At 47.5% G+C, this 24,088-nt stretch overlaps 1 protein-coding gene across 2 annotated transcripts in view; it reads right to left on the bottom strand.

Moving 5' to 3' along the window:
• NFS1 (NFS1 cysteine desulfurase) overlaps positions 1-24,088 on the bottom strand; it is a 548,610-nt gene that overhangs the window by 476,055 nt on the left and 48,467 nt on the right. For both annotated transcript variants that reach the window (XM_085619037.1, XM_085619036.1), the window contains exon 3: positions 9,669-9,785. In XM_085619037.1, the coding sequence (XP_085475163.1) occupies positions 9,669-9,785 (117 nt within the window). The remainder of the gene's footprint in view (positions 1-9,668; positions 9,786-24,088) is intronic.

Here is a 24,088-nt window from a genome sequence, read left to right as displayed (position 1 = left end):
GGTCGATGCGCTTCGCGCACCGTGCGCACGTGGTGGACATATTATGCGCTTCGTTGTGAAAGATCAACATTTATATTCAGTTTAAATTATATATAATATGCCATGCACAAATGGTGCCGTTCGGGCAACATTTGCACACGGGGTGGGGAGAGTGTGGATAATTTTTTTTTTTATTAATTTTTTTAACGTACGCGTACGGTAAGCGTAATCGGTGAATTTTCGGAAAAAAATAAAAATGAATTTTTGGCCTTGGGGGTTCTGTGGGGACACATTTAGCAAGCCGAGGTGGTTGGGAGCTGTCTAAACAGTCCCTTTACATGTTTATTCTCTTTGTTTTTCATCCCCCCCTCAGAGTCCGAGAGAGAAAATGGCGGCCGCCGCTTCCTGGTTTCGACCGATTCGAATGTTTACTAAGATCTAACAGCCAATCAGAATCGCGCTCGCGCACGTCACCGTGCGCGTACGGTAAGCGCACCGTAAGCGCACCGTAAGCTGGCTCAGATATATATATTGATTTAAAGGCTATTTTCTCAGAATCTACTGAACAGATTTACACCAAACCTACAAAAGGCACTTCCTTGACCTGTAGACTACCTCTCTGCCAAATTTCAAGGAACTCTGTTCAGCCGTTCGGGCTGTAGCTGTGTCTAAAGGTCCTATGGAAAAATGCATGGGAAAAACGCGTTTTGGGACCCCCCTTTTATCTCAGCCCCCGCTTGACGAATCCCCCCGAGACTTTCAGGGTAGGAGCGGAGCGCAGCGCCCCACCTATTTTGAAAATTTGGCGAGGATTCGTCGACCGGCGCCAAAGTTATTCAAAATAGAATGTTGCGGATTTCCTATGGTAAGAGGGTCCTAACTATAACTACCTACTGGCGACCGCCAGTAGGTAATATATATATATACATATATACATATACATATATACACACACATACACGCAGGGATATGTAATCGATGCAGGGGTACATGTGTAAGCAGACAATGTAACTATATATTTAAATTAACAGTGCTTCATGGTTCTGCCAAAACGCGGTGATCTCACAATCATGAGTTAAAATCCCTGCAAAGGTAAGCTCAGCCTTCCCAATTTAGTAAATTGAGTACTATTAAAATAGTAATATCGGATATATAGAGCACTAAGAAACTGCAGATGTGTGGCACTAAGTGCTACATAAAAACTCAATTTCATATTTATGTACACACAACTGATTTTTTTTAGGTTGAATATTACGCACCAAGTCAATGGTATTCCTTCTATCTAGAAGAACAATATTTTTTCTCATGTCAGGGTAAAGCAAAGTGCAAATTAAAAAAAGAAGAGCATAATCCTCTGGACTATTTCCCAGGGTAGGAATTTAGGATCTCCATGTTACACAAATAACTGAAAAACTGCATGAACCAATCTAGCAATCTTGCTAGAATCGGTTTTTTTGTTGTTGTTTTATATAGCGGAAACTCGACCCAAAGGTATCAGAGCGCTTTACATGAGCACCAGTTGCACTACAGACGGGCGCATTCAGTTTTAGGCACGTGGAGATTACGCGATTTGCCCAGAATCACAGGATGTTTGAGCCTCCCGCCAGACGTGAACCTGGCTCCTCAGCTTCAAAGTTGGCGGCTCTGACCGTTAAGCCCCCTTGCTGCACGATGGAATATTTACATTACTACTAAACTGCAGGATCATGGAAACAAACATGCATGTAAAATAAATCTCAATGTGTTTCTATTTGAAAGACGCTACTCCAAAGGAACTGGTCACTTTCTTATGGCTTTGAAGACAGAATTTTTCAATGAATGGCAATTAGTGAGTGAACTGCCTGGCGGGATTTTGAAAGCAGGTGTTGGGACTCATCCGGCCAGAGGCACAGGATAGGCTGGCAGAAAGCATTGTCGGCTATGGGTGAATGGGCTACTGAAGAGTACCTAAAGGGCTCTGGGTAGCACAGACGAGAGACTAAGATTCTTTTGACTCCAAGTGAGGGTCTGTCAGCTAGAAGGAATATGCTACTTACCAGTATGCATCTGTTCTTGGCATGTAGAGCTGCAGAGCCACACACTTAGGATAGTAGATCGCCATCTGGTGTTGGGCTCGGATGCTTGCAGGTTGTTGTTGTCTTCGGAAGAAGTCTTTGGTCACGAGATAGGTGACTTCTCCCTTGGACTACAGTGTGCATGGGCATCAACTCCATCCTTAGATTGTTTTTCGCCATGATGGGAAATGATGGAGTTTGTAGAAAAGAGAGATGTCCATGTGTGATGTCTAAGTAAGACAATGCTGGAACAGATACATGTCCCGGGGAGGTGGGTGGGCGTGTGTGGCTCTGCAGCTCTACATGCCAAGAACAGATGCATGCTGGTAAGTAGCATATTCTGTTCGAGGCATATGAGCTGCAGATCACACACTTAGGATAGACTATATAGCAGTGTCTCCCCTAGCGGTGGTCACCTGTATCAGTTGCAGCAGTTTGAAATAACGTTTTAAGGACAGCCTGACCCACAGAAGCTTGTTGCTTTGCTTGCACGTCAACACAATAGTGTTTAGTGAAGGTGTGTGTTGTAGACCATGTGGCTGCCTTACATATATCTTCTAAGGGAATGTTTCCTAAGAATGCCATGGAAGCCCCTATTTTGCGTGTGGAATGCGCTTTAGGGGGAACTGTTAGTGTGCTTTTAGTCTTGTGGTAGCATATTTGGATACATTTAACTATCCACCTAGCTATCCCAGATTTAGAAATGGGGTTGCCTTTATGTGGTGGAGAGAAAGCAACAAACAATTGTTTTGTTTTGCGGAATGATTTGGTTCTGTCAATGTAGTAAAGAAGGGCTCTTTTAAAGTCTAAGGTATGAAGAGCTCTTTCAGCTACCGAGTCTGGATTTGGGAAGAACACTGGTAACTCTACTGATTGGTTAAGATGGAACGGAGATATGACTTTTGGAAGGAATTTTGGATTTGTTCTAAGAACCAGTTTGTTGCGGTGTAATTGTAAGAATGGTTCTTGTACGGTTAAAGCCTGGATTTCTCTTACCCTTCTGAGGGATGTGATAGCGATAAGGAAGGCCACTTTCCATGTGAGGAACTGTAGTTTGCATTTATGCAGAGGTTCAAATGGGGTTCCATGAGCCTTGTAAGAACAATGTTTAGATTCCACACTGGAGAGGGTGGTAATCTGGGAGGAATAATCCTTTTAAGTCCTAACATGAAGGCTTTGATCGCAGGTACTCTAAATAGTGTCAAGTTTTGTCGATTTTGTAAGTAGGCTGCTAATGCTGCTAGGTGGAGACGTATGGATGAGTATGCCAAATTACATCTTTGCAAGTGCAGTAAGTAGCAAATGATGTCTTGGATGGATGCATCCAACGGGTTTATATGATTGTTAGTGCAGTAAATGGCAAATCTCTTCCATTTTGCAGCATAGCATGCTCTAGTGGAAGGTCTTCTGGCCTCCTTTATAATATTCATGCAGTCTGGTGGCAAGTTTAGGTAACCAAACTCTAGGACTTCAGGAGCCAGATCGCTAGATTCAATTGACCTGGATCTGGGTGTCTGATTTCTCCATGGTTCTGGGTTAATAAGGACGGGGAGAGGTGCAGTTTTTGGTGTGGAACTAGCGAGAGTTCCAGTAGTGTTGTGAACCACGGCTGGCGTGCCCATGTGGGAGCTACTAGGATCAGTTTGAGAGACTGTTGCCTGAGCTTGCGTACCACTAATGGAATGAGTGGGAGAGGCGGAAAAGCGTACGCAAATCTGCCGGACCAGTTCATCCATATCGCATTGCCCTTTGACTCCGGGTGGGGAAACATGGCGGCGAAGGTTGGGCATTTTGCGTTTTTGTGTGTGGCGAACAGATCTATGTCTGGTTGGCCCCATTGTTGGAAAAAGGGCAGTAGGACTTGTGGATGTAATTCCCAATCATGGATCTGTTGAGTTTGTCGACTTAACAGATCGGCAATTTGATTGTGAACCCCTGGTAGGTGTTCTGCAAGTAGGTATATGTTCTGGGGAATGGCCCATCTCCAAATGTTCTGTGCGAGCTGGAACAACTGGAGAAAATGTGTGCCTCCTTGTTTTTGTATGTAATACGTGGCTGTCATGTTGTCTGTCTGGATGAGGACAGTTTTGTTCTGGGGATGTAGTTGGAATGATTTTAGTGCTAGGAACACTGCTAGCAGTTCCTGGTAATTGATATGGAGCCCTTTCTGTTGAGTGGTCCATTTGCCCTGAGTGGTGTGTCCGAGGAGATGGGCTCCCCATCCTGAGAGGGATGCGTCCGCACAATCTGTGGAAGAGGCTCTAGGAACGGCCGCCCTTTGGACAGGTTTTTTATGTTCCACCATTTGAGAGAGCGATGTTTGCAGCTGTCCACCAACACCAGATCTGTAAGTTGTCCGTGAGCCTGGTTCCACGGATGTGCTAGACATTCTTGCAAGGGACGCATTTGAAGTCTTGCATAAGGCACAATGAAGATGCATGACGCCATCATGCCTATGAGTTGCATGAACACTCTTGCTGGAAGAGAGTGTTGGGTTTGAAATGTTGCGATAAGAGCTTGTATATTGGCTATCCTGGCTGGGCTGGGATATGCTAGGGCTTTGGAGGTGTTTATGGTGGCTCCTAGATACTGATGTATGTGAGAGGGTTGGAGATGAGGTTTGGGATAGTTTATTGTGAATCCCAAGTTGTGTAAGATTTGGATAGTTTGGTGAGTGTGTAGAACACATTTGTTGAATGACTTGGCTTTTATTAGCCAGTCGTCTAGATACGGGAAGACATGGATTTGTTGTCTTCTGAGATGTGCTGCTACTACTGCTAGACATTTGGTGAATCCTCTGGGCGCGGTTGTTACTCCGAATGGAAGGACTGTAAACTGGTAGTGTTGTCCGTCTGCCACAAACCTTAGGTACTTCCTGTGCAGGATGTATGGGAATGTGGAAGTAGGCGTCCTTTAGATCTAGTGTGGCAAGGAAATCGCCTTGTTGTAGTAGTGGGAGCACTTGTTGAAGAGTGATCATATGGAAATGATCTGAGTTTATATACAGATTTAGGGGTCTGAGGTCGAGTATTGGTCTTAGAGTCCCGTCCTTTTTGGGGATTAGGAAGTATAGTGAGTATACCCCTGTACCCTGATGTTGTAAGGGAACTGGCTCTATTGCGTGTTTTTGAAGCAATGAGAGAACCTCTTGTTTGAGAAGCGCAAGATGGTCTGGTGACATGGAACGCTGTTTGGGTGGTATATGAGGGGCGGTAGTTGTGAGTTCCAGGCAGTAACCATACTGGATAATTTGTCTTACCCACTTGTTTGTTGTGATGGAGTTCCAGACAGGTAGGAACTGTTTGAGTCTCCCCCGACTGGAGTGGAATGGTCTGGGGGGAGTGGAGGAAAGTCAATGTTTTGTGGCAGGGGAGGTGCGAGTGTTGGTATTGCCTCGACCTCGTCCCTTGTTGTTGTTTCCTCTATATCCTCCTCTAAAATATCCTCTACTGTGGGATGTTTGTGTAGCGGGTTTGAACGTAGAGGAGGTGTCCGCTCCCATATTCTTGGAGGCTCCTCTGTAGAAGGAGCGTCGAAAGGAGCCACGTGGTTGTGGAGACTGTAATACTCCCATGGACTTAGCAGTCTCGGTGTCTTTTTTCATCTTTTCAAGGGCAGTGTCTACTGCTGGCCCAAATAGCTGTTCTTGGTTGAATGGCTGACTAAGTATGGTAGTTTGTACCTCTGGCTTAAAGCCTGAAATGCGTAGCCAGGCATGTCGTCTAAGGAACACACTTGTGTTTATTGCTCTAGAGGCGGTGTCTGCGGTGTCAAGCGCACATTTAATTGACGCATTTGAAATAAGTTTTCCCTCCTGGATAAGGTCATTTGCCCGGGTTTTATATTGGTCTGGCAGATGTTGCAACAGATTCTCCAACTGGTCGTAGTGAGCCCTGTCATAGCGTGCTAGTAGGGCTTGGGTGTTGGCAATACGCCAATGGTTAGCTGCTTGTGCTGCTACTCGTTTGCCAGAGGCTTCGAACAGTTTGGATTCTTTGTCGGGTGGTGGTGTATCTCCTGTGGTTTGGGAGTTGGCGCGTTTCCCAGCATTGGAAACAACCAAAGAATCCAAAGGGAGCTGTCCTTTGATGTAACAAAGATCTTCAGGGGCAGGCCTACATTTCTTTTCTATTTTTGGGTTAAGAACCCTGGCACGGACGGGGTCTTGAAATACCTCTAGGGCGTGTTTTATGACTCCTTTAATCATAGGTAAAATTTGTACAGACTTTTGAGACTGCTCAAAAGTATCTAATAGGAAGTCTTCCTCAGGTGCGTCGGAGTGCATGGTGACGCCATGGTAAAGTGCTGCTCTATTTAATAATTGGCCAAACCCCAGGTGGTCATCTGGAGGTGATGGTTTGGAGGAATATGGTCTGGTAGAGGGAATGCCCAATCATCCAGTGGTGCGGTATCTGGATCCGTGAATGGAACATTAGGATCACCCCCTCCCCCTAGGTCATCATCATGATCCTGTGGAGGTGGTGTATGTGATGGAGAGGGTAGAGGTAAGGGTAGTGTAGGCAGAGGGGGTGGGGTAGAAGGTAGAATGGGAGAGGAAGGAGGAATAGGTGATGTTGCAGAGTCCTTCTTGTTTATAGGAACTGTGGCAGGTGGTGTGTCCAGTTTCCGTTTTTTACATGGCACCGCGGTGACATGTCCAGTCTTTGGATTAATATAGATCTTTTTCTGTCTTGGATCAATGGGATCTGGATGGAATAGTTCTTGTTCCTCGGGAACAGTTTTTGGCGCCGATTTTTTCGGGTCCGATCGAGGTTTTGGTTGATCGGTGGAGTTTTTGGCTTTAGGAGGTGTGAGAGTCCTTAGCCGGTGGTTTCGGTGCCGATGATGGTTTCGGAGCCGAAGTTGTATCTTTCAGCTTGGGAACTTTCGGTGCCGGTTTATCTATGGGCCTCGATGTTTTCGGTGCCGAAGGCGTTGGAGCCGATTTCGGTGCCGAGAGGTCTTTTGTCTTCGGTGCCGAAGGTGCCGGTGGAACAATGACATGTGGCTTGCTCGGGCCCGAGCTACCAGAAGGCTTATGTTTCTTCGGAGCAGAGCCTAGAGGCGGGGAGTCTGAAGGATGTTTTCGGTCTCGACTGAGGCCAGCAGGCGAAGTCTTGACCAATGCCTTTGGAGAGGGTGGGGCAGGGGCAGTAGTACTCACGCGTTGCCCAGGAGTAATGGGGTCATCCGCGTCATCTGCTTCGGAGATGATTTGTAGAGCCTCGGAATCTTCTTCCGGGACATCAGGAGCCTCATCAAAGATGTTTTCTGGTTCCGGAGCTGCTCTCTGTTCCATGATGTGGCGTCGAGCCCTTCGATCTCGAATGGTCTTTTTGGATCGAAATGCTGCGCAGGCTGGACAGCTGGACTCGTCGTGTTCCGGTGATAGGCACAGGTTGCAGACTTTGTAGTGGTCACTGTGCGGAAATTTTGCTCCACACTGGGGGCATTTTTTGAAAGGCGTCCTTTCCATGAGCCGTAGGCCTCACGGCGTGGATAGGCCCAGCTGCCCGCGTCGACGTCCGGAATCGAGTCGATGAAATCGATGTCGAGTGAAGGTGCTTCGATGGTTTTGTGGAAGTTTTTCGCTTCGAAAAGCTTGGAATTGAGATTTCCAACCGGAGCGGAAAAGTTGCATCCGAACCCAATGGCGGAAAAAACAATCTAAGGATGGAGTTGATGCCCATGCACACTGTAGTCCAAGGGAGGAGTCACCTATCTCGTGACCAAAGACTTCTTCCGAAGACAACAACAACCTGCAAGCATCCGAGCCCAACACCAGATGGCGATCTACTATAAGTGTGTGATCTGCAGCTCATATGCCTCGAACAAGGTGTTTTGGTGATATTCGATCGTCTGCCGAGAGAGTCTGATGGCCGTACAAGTGGCTCTTTCGTGCTGGGTGATAGGTTCTAACAGTCAGTAGACGAGGTCTCAGGCTCTGGTGGCTAACAGGATACGAGGTCCAACTGAGGGCCTGAGAGGACCACCTGAGAAAATGTGAGAGCGAGTTCAAGGCTTTCCAGGATTAGGATAGAGTATTCTGAAGACATATAAAAGTCCATTTAGCCTTCAATGGCCTACAGAGGGTAACTCATGGGCTGAGAGGAATTTAAGGACACTGGTGGAATGGCAGAAGGCCATCAGAAAGGGGCTGGCAGACTGTGAGCGAAGACAAACTGCATTTAAGTACTTGCACAATGGAGCTATAAGACTGAGGGCTTGGAGAGGATGCATTAGGAGTGGTAAATATATATATTCTAATGGCGGTCGCCAGTAGATAGTTATAGTTAGGACCTATTTTCCATAGGAAATCCGCAACATTCTATTCCCAATAAGTCTGGCGCCGGTTGACGAATCTTCGCGAAATTTTCCAAACGTTTGGCCAGCTCCACTCCTACCCTGAAAGTTTCGTGGCGATTCGTCAAGCGGGGGCCGAGGAAAAAAAGGGGGGTCCCAAAACGCGTTTTCCCCATGCAATTTCCCATAGGATCTGTTGTCGCAGCTACAGCCCGAACTGCTGAACGGAATTACACCAAATTTGGCAAAGAGGTAGTCCTCAGTTCAAACTCATGCCTTTTGCATAAATGGTGTGAATCCGTTCAGTAGTTCCTGAGAAAATTAGAGTTAAAAGTACATATATATCTATGGCCGGGGAGGATCCGCACACCCTACCCGCATCGTAAGCGCACCCTCCCCTAACCGAGCTCGCACCCTCCCGATCGCGCGCTGAATGCTAATTGGCTGTCGAGTGTCTGTCTACATTCGAAACCAGGAACTGTTGGCGGCCATTTTCTGCCTCGGTAGAAGCGAGGCTGAAGAAGCAAGGGGAATAAGTGTGTAAAACATATAAAGGGGGCAGAGTGGAAATACTCTGACCCTCTAGAGCTCCTTAGGGCCCCCTTTTAAAAAAAAAAAAAAAAACGTCGAAAAGCACACAGGGTGCGCGCATCCTATCGCGTTTGGTGCACAGATCCTCTCGCGTTGGGTGCACGGATCCAAAAACATGGAAAAAATATATATAAAATAAAGTTTTGTTCATAATATTTTGAAAAATATAAAAGAAATATGTTTGAAAAACCCATTAAATTCAAATAATATTTTTTAATTTTTAAAAGAATTAATTGAAAAAATAGGTTTAAAAAAATGGTGATAAAAAGGATTTTAAAAAAACCTAATTAATGAAATTGACACACTGAATTGGAAAAATATAGAAATCCAATCAAAATCATTAAACATGATATCTTTAGAGATAAGTTATAGATAGGAATTAGCATTTAAAAAACCTTTGAAATTCACTGAAAAAACCATAGGTTTCATGCACGTTATAGTTAGGAATTGGCATTTAAAAAACCTTTGAAATTCACTGAAAAAACCAAAGGTTTCAGGGGCGTTATAGTTAGCTGGACATTTCCCTCGTACAAAACCCTAGGAATTCCCCTGTTATAGTTAGTTCAGCTAACTATAACTCGCGCCCCCGCAATGCACTGCTGATGACGTCACATATTACATCACTCTTGGGGAGGAAAGGGTTGGGGTTTCTCGCGCATAAAATAAAAAGTGTGAAGGTCCTTGCATTCATTAAAATCACTTCCAACCATGATCGGTTTGGCACAAATCTTTAATACACACCTCTCTTGCTTTTTCCATGGCTTTTTCACTCTCCCAGCCATAGGCATGAGTCCTAGAGTGAGGGTTGCCGTAGTAGTTGACCAGGTAAGGTAGCATGCGGTCCAGCACTCTTGGGTCCTGTCAAACAAGAGAAAGTTCAGCAGGATTCAGAGTTATCTCCAGACTTTTCCTTAGCATTCTCACCCTTAACCTGCGACTCATGATGTTTAATCACTACCGGCTAACATGACAAGTACTGTAAAAGTAAATAGTTCTAAATGTGTGCCTGTAGTAAAAGGCTTTTGTAAGTAAAGCACAGAGCAACGTTTTGCTTATGTAATGCTGTGTGTGTGAGAGAGAAAAGTATAAGCCACAAGTGTGGTTTTCATTTGATTTATTAATAGAGGAAATGAGGTGTACATTCTGCAGCAGAACAGTGTTTTTTTTTTTTTAACTTTGCACTGATTCTCTCCAACAGCATATACACAATGGTATGGCAATTCTTTATCAGCCAGTAAGTGTACACATGTGGAGTGTAATCCTCCCAATCCCTCCAATGTATGTGATACATAAGTTACATATTTTGTAAATTCAGAAGGTTCAGTCTCTTCAAGTTCAATGGGTATCCTATTAGAAATGGCTTCCTCAGGTATCCCCTTGCCTTATTAATTAGCATTTCAAGCCCTGTACGTTGACATATTCCCACACCATCATGATCTGGCAGGATGGGATAAGTTACCAAAATTATGTCGTTTCTCTTTTCATAATCATCAGCCCCAGTAAACAAATGCTTTATTTTTTTGGTATGCTATTCATTACAAATTGTGATGTCATAGTGATTGTGAACTATGCTTTGGACCATAGAACATCAGTATGCAGGGGCTAAGTCACCATACCACAGCAGCATCTATGGACCTGAATCAGACTACCTTACAGTGCTTCACATGCCCTTCTAAACTTTCTAGAGAGACCACTAAACTGCAGATTTGTAAAATTTCTGATGGTGGTCGAACGGAGAATGCCAAAAATAATGAAAAACGCACTACAAAATCTACCGACCCAAGCTGACCAGTAGATGGGCAAAAAGACTTAGCGGAACCTTATCAAGGACGTCCATTAGCACCAGGGGAACAATTTGTGCAACAAGCAGAGTCCTTGTGGAAAATACGACAAATGGTCACGCTGGGCAAGAGCTAACGAAAACCGAGATAACCACTTTCCAGCAGCCAGTGTATAAATGCTGGTCTCTAATCAGCTCCATTGAACTATCATTTTTAAATTGTTATGAATTTCTCACTCTTCGATTTTTTACTGGTTTTAAACAAGAATATTTCAAGAATTTTGGAATATTTCATTGCAATGGATTTAATTAACTATGCAAAATAAAAATAAACTTGTAAGTGATTTGGTACCTCAGAACACAACACTCTAGACCCTCTCAGGGATTGCGGTAGCTTGTCACCCCCTTTCGTTCTCGCACTATTACTTGTTCACAATAAATAGAAAAGAGACACGAAGGAAGCGTACATATTTATTTAACTATTGTGCTCTAATATGCAATAATTGCTCCACAACTAGAAAACGAATACAGGTCAGTAAAGTCATTAGCATGATTAGCAGACATATTACAATGTAAAACCCTTTCATATTAGCCAACAAATTTGCCTAAACCCACCCTCACTACAGAAGCTAAATGACTATAGATATCTGGGTTTAATGGCGGGCCCCATACCTTAGCATACAAAGATAGTTGCTCTACATCTCATCTGGCACAGCCCTCTTATCTCAGGACCTGTGCTCTGTCTGCAAGTCTGAGCTCTGTGTTTTTTAGAATGACACGTCCGGGGTTATATGACAAAACATGTATGATCAAAAACAGCAGCTGGGTTCCTCTATTATGTTTAGGTGTTAGTGCCAGACCACAGAGAACAGCAAGGAGCAATGTGTTTGACCTTGCCCAGGCTGTTTGGCCTAAATTCCAGAAAAGAACAAAATACAAAAACATGTGCTGGCTTTCTGTGAGAATACAATGCGTCACTAAAACAATAATGATATCTGGTAATGTGTGCAAAGCAAAAGCGGCCTACAATGTGCATAATTAGGCTAACATAGGGAAAACGACAATGGGCTATATAGGAAACATATGACAGCAGGCAAAATGCAAGGGGGGCGGCCCTTGTGGGGTCACCTTGGGGAGGGGGATAACTACAGCATCCCTGGTGGAGGCAGCTCTTTCTTTTCCAGTGCTCTACATGGAGGCTAAGCGTGAGGCCAGCGACCCAGCAAATGTGGAATAAAATCCTACCCGCAGGCCAATGAGGCCCGGTTTCTTCCTGTGCGCCATGTCCCAAATGGCCTCCTCTAATCGTTTTCCTGAATCAGAGTCAGAGTCAGCATCTACTTGACTGCCTAGGTCATGTATGATCTTATCTAGATGAAACATCACAAACACAAGGAGATAATGGACGGAGTGCTGAAACTCTTCAGAGACTCACCCCCAGTCACAGATATGGGTTGAATCCATCATCGTTCTTTAGCTCACTTCGCTACCCCAGTTTGGACCTAGCCATATGCAAATCAGTCTAGACCATGTGCCTCATGTGAACAGTCCAGCCTCAACTACCAAGCCAGGTATTCCCTTCCCTTATAGTTCGTGCTGCCCTGGGATTGTGGCCACCATGAGGGCTTTATATGTCTTTGCAAGGGTCAAGAGGAGTATTCAGATCAGCTCCCCATATTATTTCTGAGTTCGGAATGTGGACGTAGAGCGTTCAGAAGATCTACATAAAAATCCAGGTCGCCTATGTTCGGCCCATACACGTTTACTATCGTAAAGAGTGTTCCATACATTCTGCCCTGCAATTTAGCGTAGCATCTGTAATGGAATGAGTTACTGTGAACGGCGTGCCTTTTTTTATTAATGATAATAAAACACTTGCATACGTCGAATAGGACAACGCCAACCTGACCCCTGCCCAGTGTGTGCCCACCCTCGTCTCAGTTTGCTTGGTCAAATGCGTTTCAGTGCCACCTGAATATTATGTCTGGTGAGGTAGGCCATGACTTGTCTGGGGCTGTTTAGTCCTCGTAAATTCCAGGTCATGAACAAGAGCTTTATGTTACCAAATGTATTATCTGCAGCCATCTAAGTATTAGTGCTTAGTGTATGTGCATGTGAGTGAATCATAAAAGTACCATGAGCCTATAATTTCGACAGGCTAGGGTAAGCATCACAATAACCATTTCCCTTCCCCCATCCACTTCAGCATCCCAAACATGTAAAGGCAATGTCCCCCAAATCCTACATATCTTACTTTAACTTAACTGACAATAATACTGTACTTATCAGTTCTAATGGGGTTCTCCTGCGTGGGGGGTCGTCAGGAGCTCGAACTTCCTCAAGGTTGGAGGAGGCCGGGCGATACAACACATCAGTCTTCAAATTGTTTGAGAATCAAAAGCCATTTTAGATTCCCATTCAGTTTCTAGTTCTCCGTGGATTTTCATCTCTACTTTGTTCTCGTCTTGCGAGCGAGCTTACTGATTGGAGTCCTTGTCATCCTGTGAGCCCTGAAATACAAGTTACTTACCTTCGGTAACTATATATCTGTAAGAGACATTAGTTAGTGATAGATTCCTTACCTTAGAATTCCCCACAGGTGTCAGACTGCATCCGGAAAGTTTTCATCAGCAGTACCCCTGCGCGTCGGAAGGTGGCGTCGTGCGGCTCCACGTTCATCATAGGCGCTGTGATCGCCGGGATGAAGTCGCGGCAGCTACTTAGACGCCACCCTTGCGCGCTGACGTCAGTTCTGTACACGACTTTCCGCGCCAGGAACGCAGAGCCATGCAAGATACTGACCACTGGTGCATTGAAACTAGGGCCCTGAAAGGGAGGACCTTAACCCTAGAAATCAGTTTGCAGAACGGGGAGGATGGGTGGGGCGGTAAGGAATCTATCACTAACTAATGTCTCTTACAGATATATCGTTACCAAAGGTAAGTAACTTGTGCATCTGAAAGCGACACGTAGTGATAGATTCCTTACCTTAGAATAGATACCCCAGCATTACCAACCCCGGTAGTGGGTCTGCGAAGCAAGATCACACCAGAAAGTCACGGAGAACAGAAAGGCCAAAGAAGCCGTCTCTCCGGACTTGGCTGTCAAGGCAATAATGCTTAGTAAAAGTGTGCAGCGAGGCCTACGTGGCTACCTGACAGATGTCTTGCAGGGGGACACCACGTCCCATTGCGGTAGTAGCTGCTGTCGCCCTGGTGGAATGGGCGCACAGCCCCACTGGAGACTCCTTTTTAGCCAGAGAATAACATGCTTTTATACACAAAACAAACCAGCAGGAGATAGTCCTCTTGTGGACAGCCCGGCCTTTCTTGGCGCCTACGTAGCCAACAAAGAGCTGGTCATCCACCCGGAACTGTTGTGTGCGATTCAGGTAAAACGAGAGCGCACGTTTTGGGTCCAGACGGTGGAGCCTCTCTTCCTCTCTGGAAGGATGCGGAGGCAGAAAGAAAGTGGGCAAGGTGATAGTTTGCCCGATATGGAAGGCAGTAACAACCTTTGGCAAAAAGGAAGGACGAGTGCGGAGCACAACTTTATCCGGATGATCAGACAGAAAAGGAGGATTACAGGAAAGATCCTGGAGCTCACTCACACGCCTAGCGGAGGTGATGGCAACCAAGAAAGCAGTCTTCAAAGTCAATAAAAGAACAGGACAGTTGTGAAGCGGCTCAAAGGGAGCGCAAATCAAATAGGTAAGAACCAGATTCAAGTCCCACTGCGGCATCACAAAAGGAACAGGAGGGAAAAGGTGAGTAATGCCTTTGAGAAATCTACTTACAACAGGGGACTTGAAAAGAGAGGGCTGATCAGGGAGCCTGAGAAAGGCCAATATTGCAGAAAGGTAGCCCTTAATAGTGCCCAGAGCAGAGCCCTGCCGGGCCCAAGAAAGGAGGAACAAAAGGCCTTCTGAAACAGGGGCAGAAAGGGGATCTACAGCCTTTGCTGTGCACCATGCCAGAAATTTGTTCCACATGCAGGGGTATACCAATGTAGTGGAGGGATGCCTGGCTGCCAGAGTGATATCACAGACTTCAGGAAGCAAGTCAAATGGAATCAACTGTCACAGCTCAATCTCCACGCAAGGAGGTGGAGGCTGGATAGGTTCGGGTGGAGAACCGTCCCCTGCTGCTGCGACAGAAGATCCTCCCGAAGAGGCAGTCAGATCGGGGGATCCACGCTTATACTGAGTAGCTCGGGATACCAAACTCTTCGAGCCCAGTCCGGGGCCACAAGAATGACTTGGGCCAGGTCACGCCTGATCTTCTTCAGCACTCTGTGTATAAGTGGTATAGACTGAAAGGCGTACAATTTGCATATTGAGTATGAGGGAAAGCAAAAAATATACTCAACACCCCAAAATCAGCGTAGGACTTTTTGAAAACCATTGCAAAGAAAAAACATGATCTGAAAGGGACATGTTAGTGATCGATTCCTTACCTTACCCCAGGCGTCAGACTGGATCCGGAAAGTTTTCGTCAGCAGTGCCCCTGTGCGTCGGAAGGTGGAATCTCCACTCTGGACAAAAAGAGTCACAGAGCGAGTGCCGCCTTGGAAATTCCAACGCGCAGAACTGCTGACATTGCGCGTTCTCTTCGGTGGCCAATAGATCTAACCAAGGCTCTCCCCACTGTTGAAAGAGACCTTGCGCCACCTCCGAGTGAAGAAGCCATTCATGATCCATCATGGACCTGCGGCTGAGTACGTTCGCCCGCCCTGGCATTCAAAGAACCTGCCAGGTGTTGAACCACCAAAGAAATGCCTTGATGTTCCAGCCATGTCCAGAGTCGCAGAGCCTCCTGACATAGGGTCCACGACCCCACCCCGCCTTGCTTGTTGCAGTACCACATGGTGGTGGTGTTGTCTGTGAACACCTGCACTACTCTCCCCTTGACAGAGGGAAGGAATGCCTTCAGTGCAAGTAGGATCGCCCGGAGCTCCAGAAGGTTGATATGGAGCCTGGACTACGCCGGAGACCAGAGGCCTCTGATCTCCGCCTCTCCCATGTGGTGCCCCATCCCAGGAGGGACGCATCCGTCACCACTGTGTGCTCCGGTTGGGGAAGGGAGAGGGATCTGCCGCTGACACAATGCTGGTTCGTGAGCCACCACTGCAATTGTTGTGCAGTGCCCTCCGAGATTTGGATGTACTCGGACAGGTTCCCCCGATGCTGCGCCCACTGAAACTTCAGGTTCCACTGCAGAGCCCGCATAAGCCATCTGGCATGATTGGTCAGCAGTATGCAGGAGGCCATGAGGCCCAGCAGCCTCAAGGTCATCCCGACCGAAATCCAGGACAAGGGCCGAAAGATCGGAATCATAGCACGAATGTCCCAGACTCACTGTTCGGGAGGATAAAGAGGGGCTTATGAAAGGGAATCGGGTGCGACTTCAACACGTTGATGGAGAACCCCAGCAAATGCAGGAGGTCGGCCGTAGTCTGGAGATGGGAGATGACTGGCTGGGGCGAGCCCGCCTTCAACAACCAGTCGTAGAGATGGGGGGGGAAGACTGAAACTCCTGATCCGCACAGATGAGCTGTGACCACCGCCATCACTTTCGTGAACATCCGAGGAGCGCTGGTAAGGCCAAAATGGAGCAGGGTGAACTGGAAGTGCTCGTGGCCTACTGTGAACCGCAGGTAACGCCGGTGGGCCGGCAGGATGGGGATATGAAAGTAAGCGTCTGGCAAGTCCAATGCTACCATCCAGTCTTGCGGGTCTAGGGCAGACAAGACCTGAGCAAGTGTGAGCATCTTGAACTTCTCCGTCCGGAGGAAGCGATTGACATTCCGAAGGTCTAAGATAGGACGCAGGCCCTTGTCCTTCTTTGGAACCAGGAAGTAGTGGGAGTAACAACCACGACCTACTTCTGGCGTCGGAACGTGCTCGATGGCCCCCTTGGCCAAAAGGGCCGCAACTTACTGCTGGAGAAGTGCCAAGTGATCCCCCGACATGCGGTGGTAATGAGGTGGCATGGCTGGAGGGGTGGTCTCGAAGGGGAGGGAGTAGCCTTTCGGACTATCTATAAAACCCACCTGTCGAAAGTGATGGTGCACCAGTGGGGGATGTGATGGCGAATCCTGCCGCCCACTGGCATTTGGTGGGCCTGAAACACTGGACTAGGAAGGTTTGGAGGCATTGGGGGAGGTGGTAGACTGACCCATCCGCTGGCCCCGTGACCCACCTCGGCAGGTCCCACGTCCACAGCTACGCTGAGACGGTTGATGTGCAGGCCTGTGGCTTTGAAACAAACGTGTTTGGGCGGCCCTTCCTTGGCCACGAAAGGAGCGAAAAGCAGAAGCCAAAGTAGTGCGCTTGGCCGAAAGGCCCGAGGACTTGGCCGTAGCCCGCAAGTCCTTAAAACTCTCCAACGCACTGCCTGCCTTGTCGCCAAAAAGGTGAGTGCCATCAAAAGGCATGTCCATCAGAGTGCTCTGGACATCCCTAGAAAAGCCAGTTGTCCTCTGCCAGGCGTGACGGAGTAGTGCCACTGTCATGGAAATCGTTCTGCTCAGCGAGTCGGCGGTGTCAAGGCCACAACGAATCGTGAACTTGGCTGCATCTTTACCCGCAGCAATAGCTTGGGAGAGCACCGTCCGGGCATCCTCCGGACACTGAGGCAGCGCCTGAGCCACTGTATCCCACACAGAGTGGGAATAACGGCCCAAGAGGCATGCGGTGTTCACAGACCACAACCCTGAACTGGCGGAAGAGAAAATCGTCTTCCCAAACGGCTCCAGTTTCTTGGATTTTCTGTCTGGAGGTGCGGAAGGGAATGGGCTCGGAGACGCAGAGGCTTGGACAACCAAGCTCTCAGGGGTAGGGTGTTGGGAGAGGAAAATGGGGTCGTCCGGGGCCAGGCCACGTTCCTATCCACAGGATCCCCTGTGTTGGGCCTGGACCAGGTGCCCAAAAGAACGTCTGAAAGTGCATCATTAAAGGGCAGCAGCGGCTCCGCAGAGGAGGCCGCAGGAGGTTAGTCCTGACAGCCACTGTAGGGAGCTTGAGGTGGAGAGCCTCTGCTGCCCTACGCAACACCACTGAATAAGTACCACCCTCCTACGTAGCCAAGGTAGAAGGAGACAGTGCACCAGGTTCTGGAAAGAAATTCAGATCACCGGCATCCTCCAAATCCTCTGCCCAGTCCGGGTCTAACTGGCATTGGGCTGCAAGAGGGTCCTCAGACCCCTCCCAGTCCTCCGTAACCTGCTAGGTAGGTGGGAAAGAAGGAGGAGGAGGATGGAGAAAGGGATAAAAATTCTCATTGGCGTTGGAATCGGTGTCGATCGACACCGGTTCGGCACCGTCTCCATGCCAGCCGGCGGTGGTACCGTAGATGTCTATGTCGGTGGAGGTCGTACGAGGTCAACCGACATCGGCTGGGATCAATGCATGGATCCATGGGGGTCTTGCGGCGCCGAGGCCGGAGTCGTCGACTACGTCGGGCCGGAGCAAGACGAAAAAGGGGGAGGACCCCCAGTCGGACCCGAAGGTTCTGAAGGCATGCCGGCGGCGCCCGACGGGCCAAAGAGACGGCCCATGGCTGACAAATTCCTCGTCGTCGATGGACCCGGGAAAGGAGAGTAGGCAGTCAGCAACTGCATAGGCTCTGCCGGAGCCGCGGGGGGGCACCACCCGCACCCTCAGCTGTGTTGCGCGGCAGGCTAGGGAAAGGCTAAGAGCGACGGCGCTTCTTCGACTTCTTGTGCTTCGTCTTACCTGACCCCAAATGCAAAGACTTCGAACGATGGTGGCGGCTTGGGCGACTGGTCCCTCGACCTCCCACGGGACCGGGACCTTGAACGGCGCAGAGCTTTAAGCAACTTTTGGGACCCCTCCCACAAAGTTTTCGGAGCAATGGCCCGGCAGTCGGGGCACGGCGTGGGGTCGTGGTCGCGCCCCAGGCAGTAGAGACACTCGCGGTGCGGGCCAGTCACCGATGCAGGGACAAACCTCGCAAGACTTGAAACCAGGCATCCCTATAACACTAGGAGTCAAAGACTCAAAAAAGTCAGAGACAAAAGTCCCCAAAATCTCTGCCAAAAATTGAGTGGGGGTACTGCTCTCTCCAGATCTGCGCTTGCTGCCACAGAAAAAGAAAGAACTGACGTCAGCGTGTAAGGGCGGCGTCCGAGTAGCTGCTGCGACGTCATCCCGGCGATCACGACGCCTAAGACGGACGCGGAGCCGCACGACGCCACCTTCTGACGCACAGGGGCACCGCTGACGAAAACTTTCCAGATCCAGTCTGACAACTGGGGGTAATTCGAAGGTAAGGAATCTATAACTAACGAATCTATCACTAATCATGTTTTTTCTTCGCAATGGTTTTCAAAAAGTCCTACGCTGATTTTGGGGTGTTGTATATTTTTTGCTTTCCCTCATACTCAATTCGCAAATTGTCTAGCTATAGCATTGCAATATCTACTTTCTGCAATTGTCGCTTTACTGATTGATGTTCTCTTCTCGCGGCTTCCACAATGGCAGTGAAGTCTGGGTAAAATGCCACCTGGTAACCTTCGTATCTGATATCCTTCTTTTCCCGTGCCAGTCGCAGCACCGTATCCCGGTACCGGTAATTTAGTGGTTTAGTGATGGCGGGGGGCGGAGGTGCTCCCGGCGGAGGTTTAGCCATCAGTGATCTGTGTGCTCACTCTACTACCATTATGTTCCTGGCCAAATAGATCAGTGAGCATCTGTTTTTCATAAAGCTCGATCCTACCAGAGTTTGTTGTTTCCGGGATACCTATTATGCGTACATTGCTGCGTCATGAGCGCACTTCTAAATCTTCATTTTTTGCTTGTATGGTAGTCAGTAGCTTTTCCATGTCTGAGCACTTTCTAGTCATTGCTTGTATTTCACCCTCCGCTGTTGATGGTCTGTGCTCCTCTTCTGTGAGTCTGGATGCCTGCTTGTCTAATTTGGTAGACATGTTACGTATGCGTTGGTGCAGGGAGTCCATTTTACCATCAATAGAGAGGAGGCTCTGCTGTATAGCCTGTAGCCTTGACTCTAGCACTGATGAGCCCTGTGTCTCAGATTCGTAATCAGTCTCTCTGCTCTTCCTGTGCTGACTTCTTAGCTTTTTTTGATTGAAAGGTTAGACGCGACTGGCCTTTCTCTGTTTTCCCCATGGTTGTCGCTCCTTTCTGCCAGCAGTTACCTCCTACGCAAGTCAGAACTGCCCTTCGTACCTTGTTGTTTTGAGGTTTAGGGGATTCATGTCCGGGTTTAGGTATCTCCCCTTTGTAGGTTTTTTTGTATCTAGCTCTGCCAGCTGCAGTTTTATTAGTGTTTATTGGGCTTTTGCGGCCTTCTCCTTATCTTCATAAGTTTCTTGGCACTGTTTACTGCTTCAGGCCTCTCAGTTTCCATGGGCGCTTCAGTTGCTAGTCCACTTGTCTCTGTTTGATGCCTATCTTCATGCCTCTACGCCCTAATTTGCAGCAACACTACGACCACATCCCACCAGCCGCAACTCGCGTCCGCAGCAGCCCCACTTGGTATTGCACAGTCTCAGGCCTTTCCTTAAGCACCCTTGGCTGCCAGCCCCCGCATATTCTGCTTACTTTCTGCTTCTCTCACCATCTTTTTGTTATGCTTAGGGGGAGGTGATTCAGCTTTCCATCTAATAGGACGGTTTGCACCAAAAGCAACAGATCTCTTCAGTGCCTCGGAGGATCTCGCTGCCACAGGTCATGATTTTCTTACGGGCCCCTGAACCACCTCTCTTGAGTCTTCTCAGCCTGCTCCACTCCTGGGTGATTGCCTTCTTCTTTGCCGGATGGAGCTCCATGCCGCTGAGGTCTCCTGGAGAAGCACCAGATTTGCTTTATGTCTAAACGTGAGAAAACCACATAATCCTATCCTTTACTATGCTCTCCAGCATCTTCAGAGACTGCCATTTGTGTAATTCCCTTGCTCTTTGGCATTTGAATGGAGGATTAAATTTCCCTCGGAACCATTTTTATTTCCATGTAACTGCATCAGCCAGAAACCAACAATAAAAAAAAACTAGAAAGTAACCATAGAGAACCTAATTCCTCCCAGGGGCCAATTGTCCCACGCCACCACCTCTGCACCCTATTATTCCCTACAACTACTCTGAATTGTCCATAACATAGGAAACCTCTTTGGCGCGTACCTATGAATTATAAATATATAGACTATTCTATCAGGTTCCTCTTAGAACCATAGTTCTGCACACGTTTCAAACACAAACGCCACACATCAGTTATTTGAATATTTCCCATAGTGTCATGACCTTATGTTACAAATACGCTGCCTTTATTTTACTCCATCGGTTAGTTCGTCCAGTCTCACGTTCTTCATGGGTTATCAGGCAGGTGGGTTTCTAGCACCGAGAAATCTGTAGCCACCTGTGTCCACTGCAGCAGTCTCATCTATGGAGAATCTCCCATGACTGGCTATTTGCTGGCCTGTCTCATTTCTTTCAACCTTGCCCCCTACTCCACTGGAGCGATCCAACCTTCTGCACCAGCTACATTCTCCCTCAAGATCACTGCATTCATCCACCCCGCATTCACAATGCCTATATGCCTCAAAGAAGGTTTTCCAGTTTAAGAATAAAATAAGTTTAACAGGAACCAGATAGTACAGATCAGTTGTATGGCTCTCAACTTACTCTACACCCCTTAGAAAGACTTACTAGCCTGGCCAGGGAAGATTTTGTAAGCTTATTCTTGTTGACTTTTCCTAGTCATTATGCTCCCTTCAGGGCTACAACCTGGTCCTCATAAATTAGAGGTTTGGAGATTATTGTTACAGGGTGACGAGGGTGGATGTCAATGCCATGCGTGACCACTCTTCAACAAAGCACTGAGAAATCTCTGGTATCAAGATTTGTAGCCATTTTTCTAGGGCCTTGATAGGCGGTTATCAGCTGTGTTGCATCTTGCGGCAGCAATGCCACATTTCTCCAATTCTCTGCTTTCTGTTTCCCATGTCGAGCAGGCAGTATTTACTGCTTGTGGAAGGGCCCCTCTAGAGGAAGAATGGGCTGCTGAATCCCTTCTTCCCCATAGGAAGAAGGGATCATTTTGGATGCTTGTGAGCAAGTTGTCCATCTTCCTCTGGATGCAACAGAAATCTCCTTTATCATTTTGATCCTGCTGACCAGGTGAACGGAATTAATATTCAATATAATCTCTTTCCTCAGGCCAACACACTGTTTAACAGTCTTGGTAAGGAATGCGGAGGGGTGTAAGGTGGCATGCCTCATTTGCTGGTCATTCTCCCTCTGAAAGGAACAAGGTGATTTCCACTTGCCTTTCCACCCCTTTATCAGGGTAGGCCCAGCCGATTTCTCATCAGCTCAGCAAGTCCTGATCCTACTAAACATAAGGCTCCTAAGATGGGGGGCTTGGGAAGGAAATAGAAGTTCAGCCACACTGCACCTAAGTAACCTTGCTGCCATCAAACTCTTTCCTCAAGAAAGTTCATACCACTCAGGACGTCCACAATAGGTACCTGCCATGCAGTCTCACAGACTATCAGGAAGGCTCTTTAGGTTTAGATCTTGCTAACCATTTCATTTAGCACAATACAGGCAGGTGCATCTTCCTGCCTCTCAGTACTCCTAGTGCCCAAACAAAACTCCTCTCCAGATAATGGCGACTATGCCCGGTCTCCTGATGGGTTTTGGGAATGGCACTTTGCCAATATCCTAGGATGTTGAGATTTGATGGCCAGCCCATTGAGCTTCCCCCACTTCTCCTACTCACAAGGACACCACTGGAGCCCAAATCATGAATCACTGGCTCAAAAGCTTCCCAGGCAACTGCCCTCCTACACCAAGAACTAACCTCAAAAACATCACTTCATAGGTCACCAGGGAGGTGCTCGACTAACAGCCTTCGATCTTAGCCTTAGAGGGTCCAAATCACCATATATGCTCAAATCAGGAAGAAGGGAAGGCGGTGGCTAGCCAGACTGCCAGTACTACCACCAAGAGCTGATGCCTTGTCACTGCAGTTACTCCACGCTAGATGGGCGTATACTAGTGAAAGGCCTACTCTGGGATCACAGGTGTTCTGACAGCATTTCAACAGTCTTAACAGCCAGTCTCCTGTAGGTTCAGGTCCAACTCTGCATGGAAGACAGATGCCTCTCTGAATGACTTAGGTCTCAGACAAATAGTATTTTTACTGAATTAAGTGGGGCCACGGGGGAAACAAATGAAGAAACAGATCTTCATTTGGCCCAGACCCATGCCCTGCATTTACATCACTAAGAGTTACTTAAAGTCAGCTTATGCCTTGAGTGTGCATTTCATTTCAACCTGAAAAGTATCGCTCAAGCCTGGACTACCAAGAACTAGATCTGTCCAATTGTTGTGGGCCTGTAGAATGACCAAGGGCATAGAAGAGCAGGCATATGCACAAATAATAGGATGTCTCTTCCCCACGCTATCTTCAACCTCAAAAGAGTGAGTCAGAGGGGGTACACAAAGTGCCAAAAGAGAGATCCATGTGGGAACCATGAGTGAAAAGTACACTTTTCTGGAACTCCCCACATCAAAGGAGTGCAGATTCTTTTCAGTTCTGGCCAAGAGGTCAAGCATACATAGTAGGTAGAAACTGCATCCAATGTGAAAAGTGTCTGCATACTATTATGTACACTACTTTTAAGGGAAGTGACCACCTACCTCCGAAAGATGGAAGCTTCTACCAACCCACCACAAGCAATCATGGGCTGAAGGGCAGCTGGCTACAGCTTAGCTATTCCTCAGTGTGTAACTGCCAGGTTACTGCCTCCGCAAAATAAAGTACCCACTTGCTGACTACGATCTACCTTGTTTAAAGTCACTGGGCAGTGCCTAGGTTTGTTGCTGGAGTTGGGTCGGAAGGGACAGGTACGTTACTGGGGAGCTGTCCATGCAAGACTGCGCTGGGAGCTGAGTGAGTACGAGCAAAGAGCAACTGGGATGTCAGTCCAGGCAATTGTGAGCAAGCAAACGTGGGTCCCACAGGAGCAAACTAGAGACAATAGCTAGCAGAGATAATGAAGGTGAGCATCTAAACTTTTTTTCATGTATATGTGTAGGGTGAGGGAGTAACATGCTAGCAATGCTACCCATCTTAGGTTCTGGTCATTCCCTAGTTGATTGATCTCTCTCTTTAGGAGACCGAGTTGTTTCTTGCTACATAGGGATGTGCTAAATCACTTTGTAAGCACTCGGTTATCCCCCGCTAATGGGAAAATGACAATGGAAGACATCTTCGAGACACACACTGCCCTACTTGATGAGGGAACAGAAATACAGGACATATTTGACCCTTTTCACCATGCACTAGAAAAATAAGAAAGCTTTCACTCCTGCCAATCTGCTCTGTACTTGTCCT

The sequence above is a fragment of the Triturus cristatus genome, chromosome 7 (genome assembly GCF_964204655.1).
Source record: "Triturus cristatus chromosome 7, aTriCri1.1, whole genome shotgun sequence".
Lineage (NCBI taxonomy): Eukaryota > Metazoa > Chordata > Amphibia > Caudata > Salamandridae > Triturus > Triturus cristatus.
Note: the sequence above shows the minus strand (reverse complement) of the source record. Positions and strands in the feature narration are given on the sequence as shown.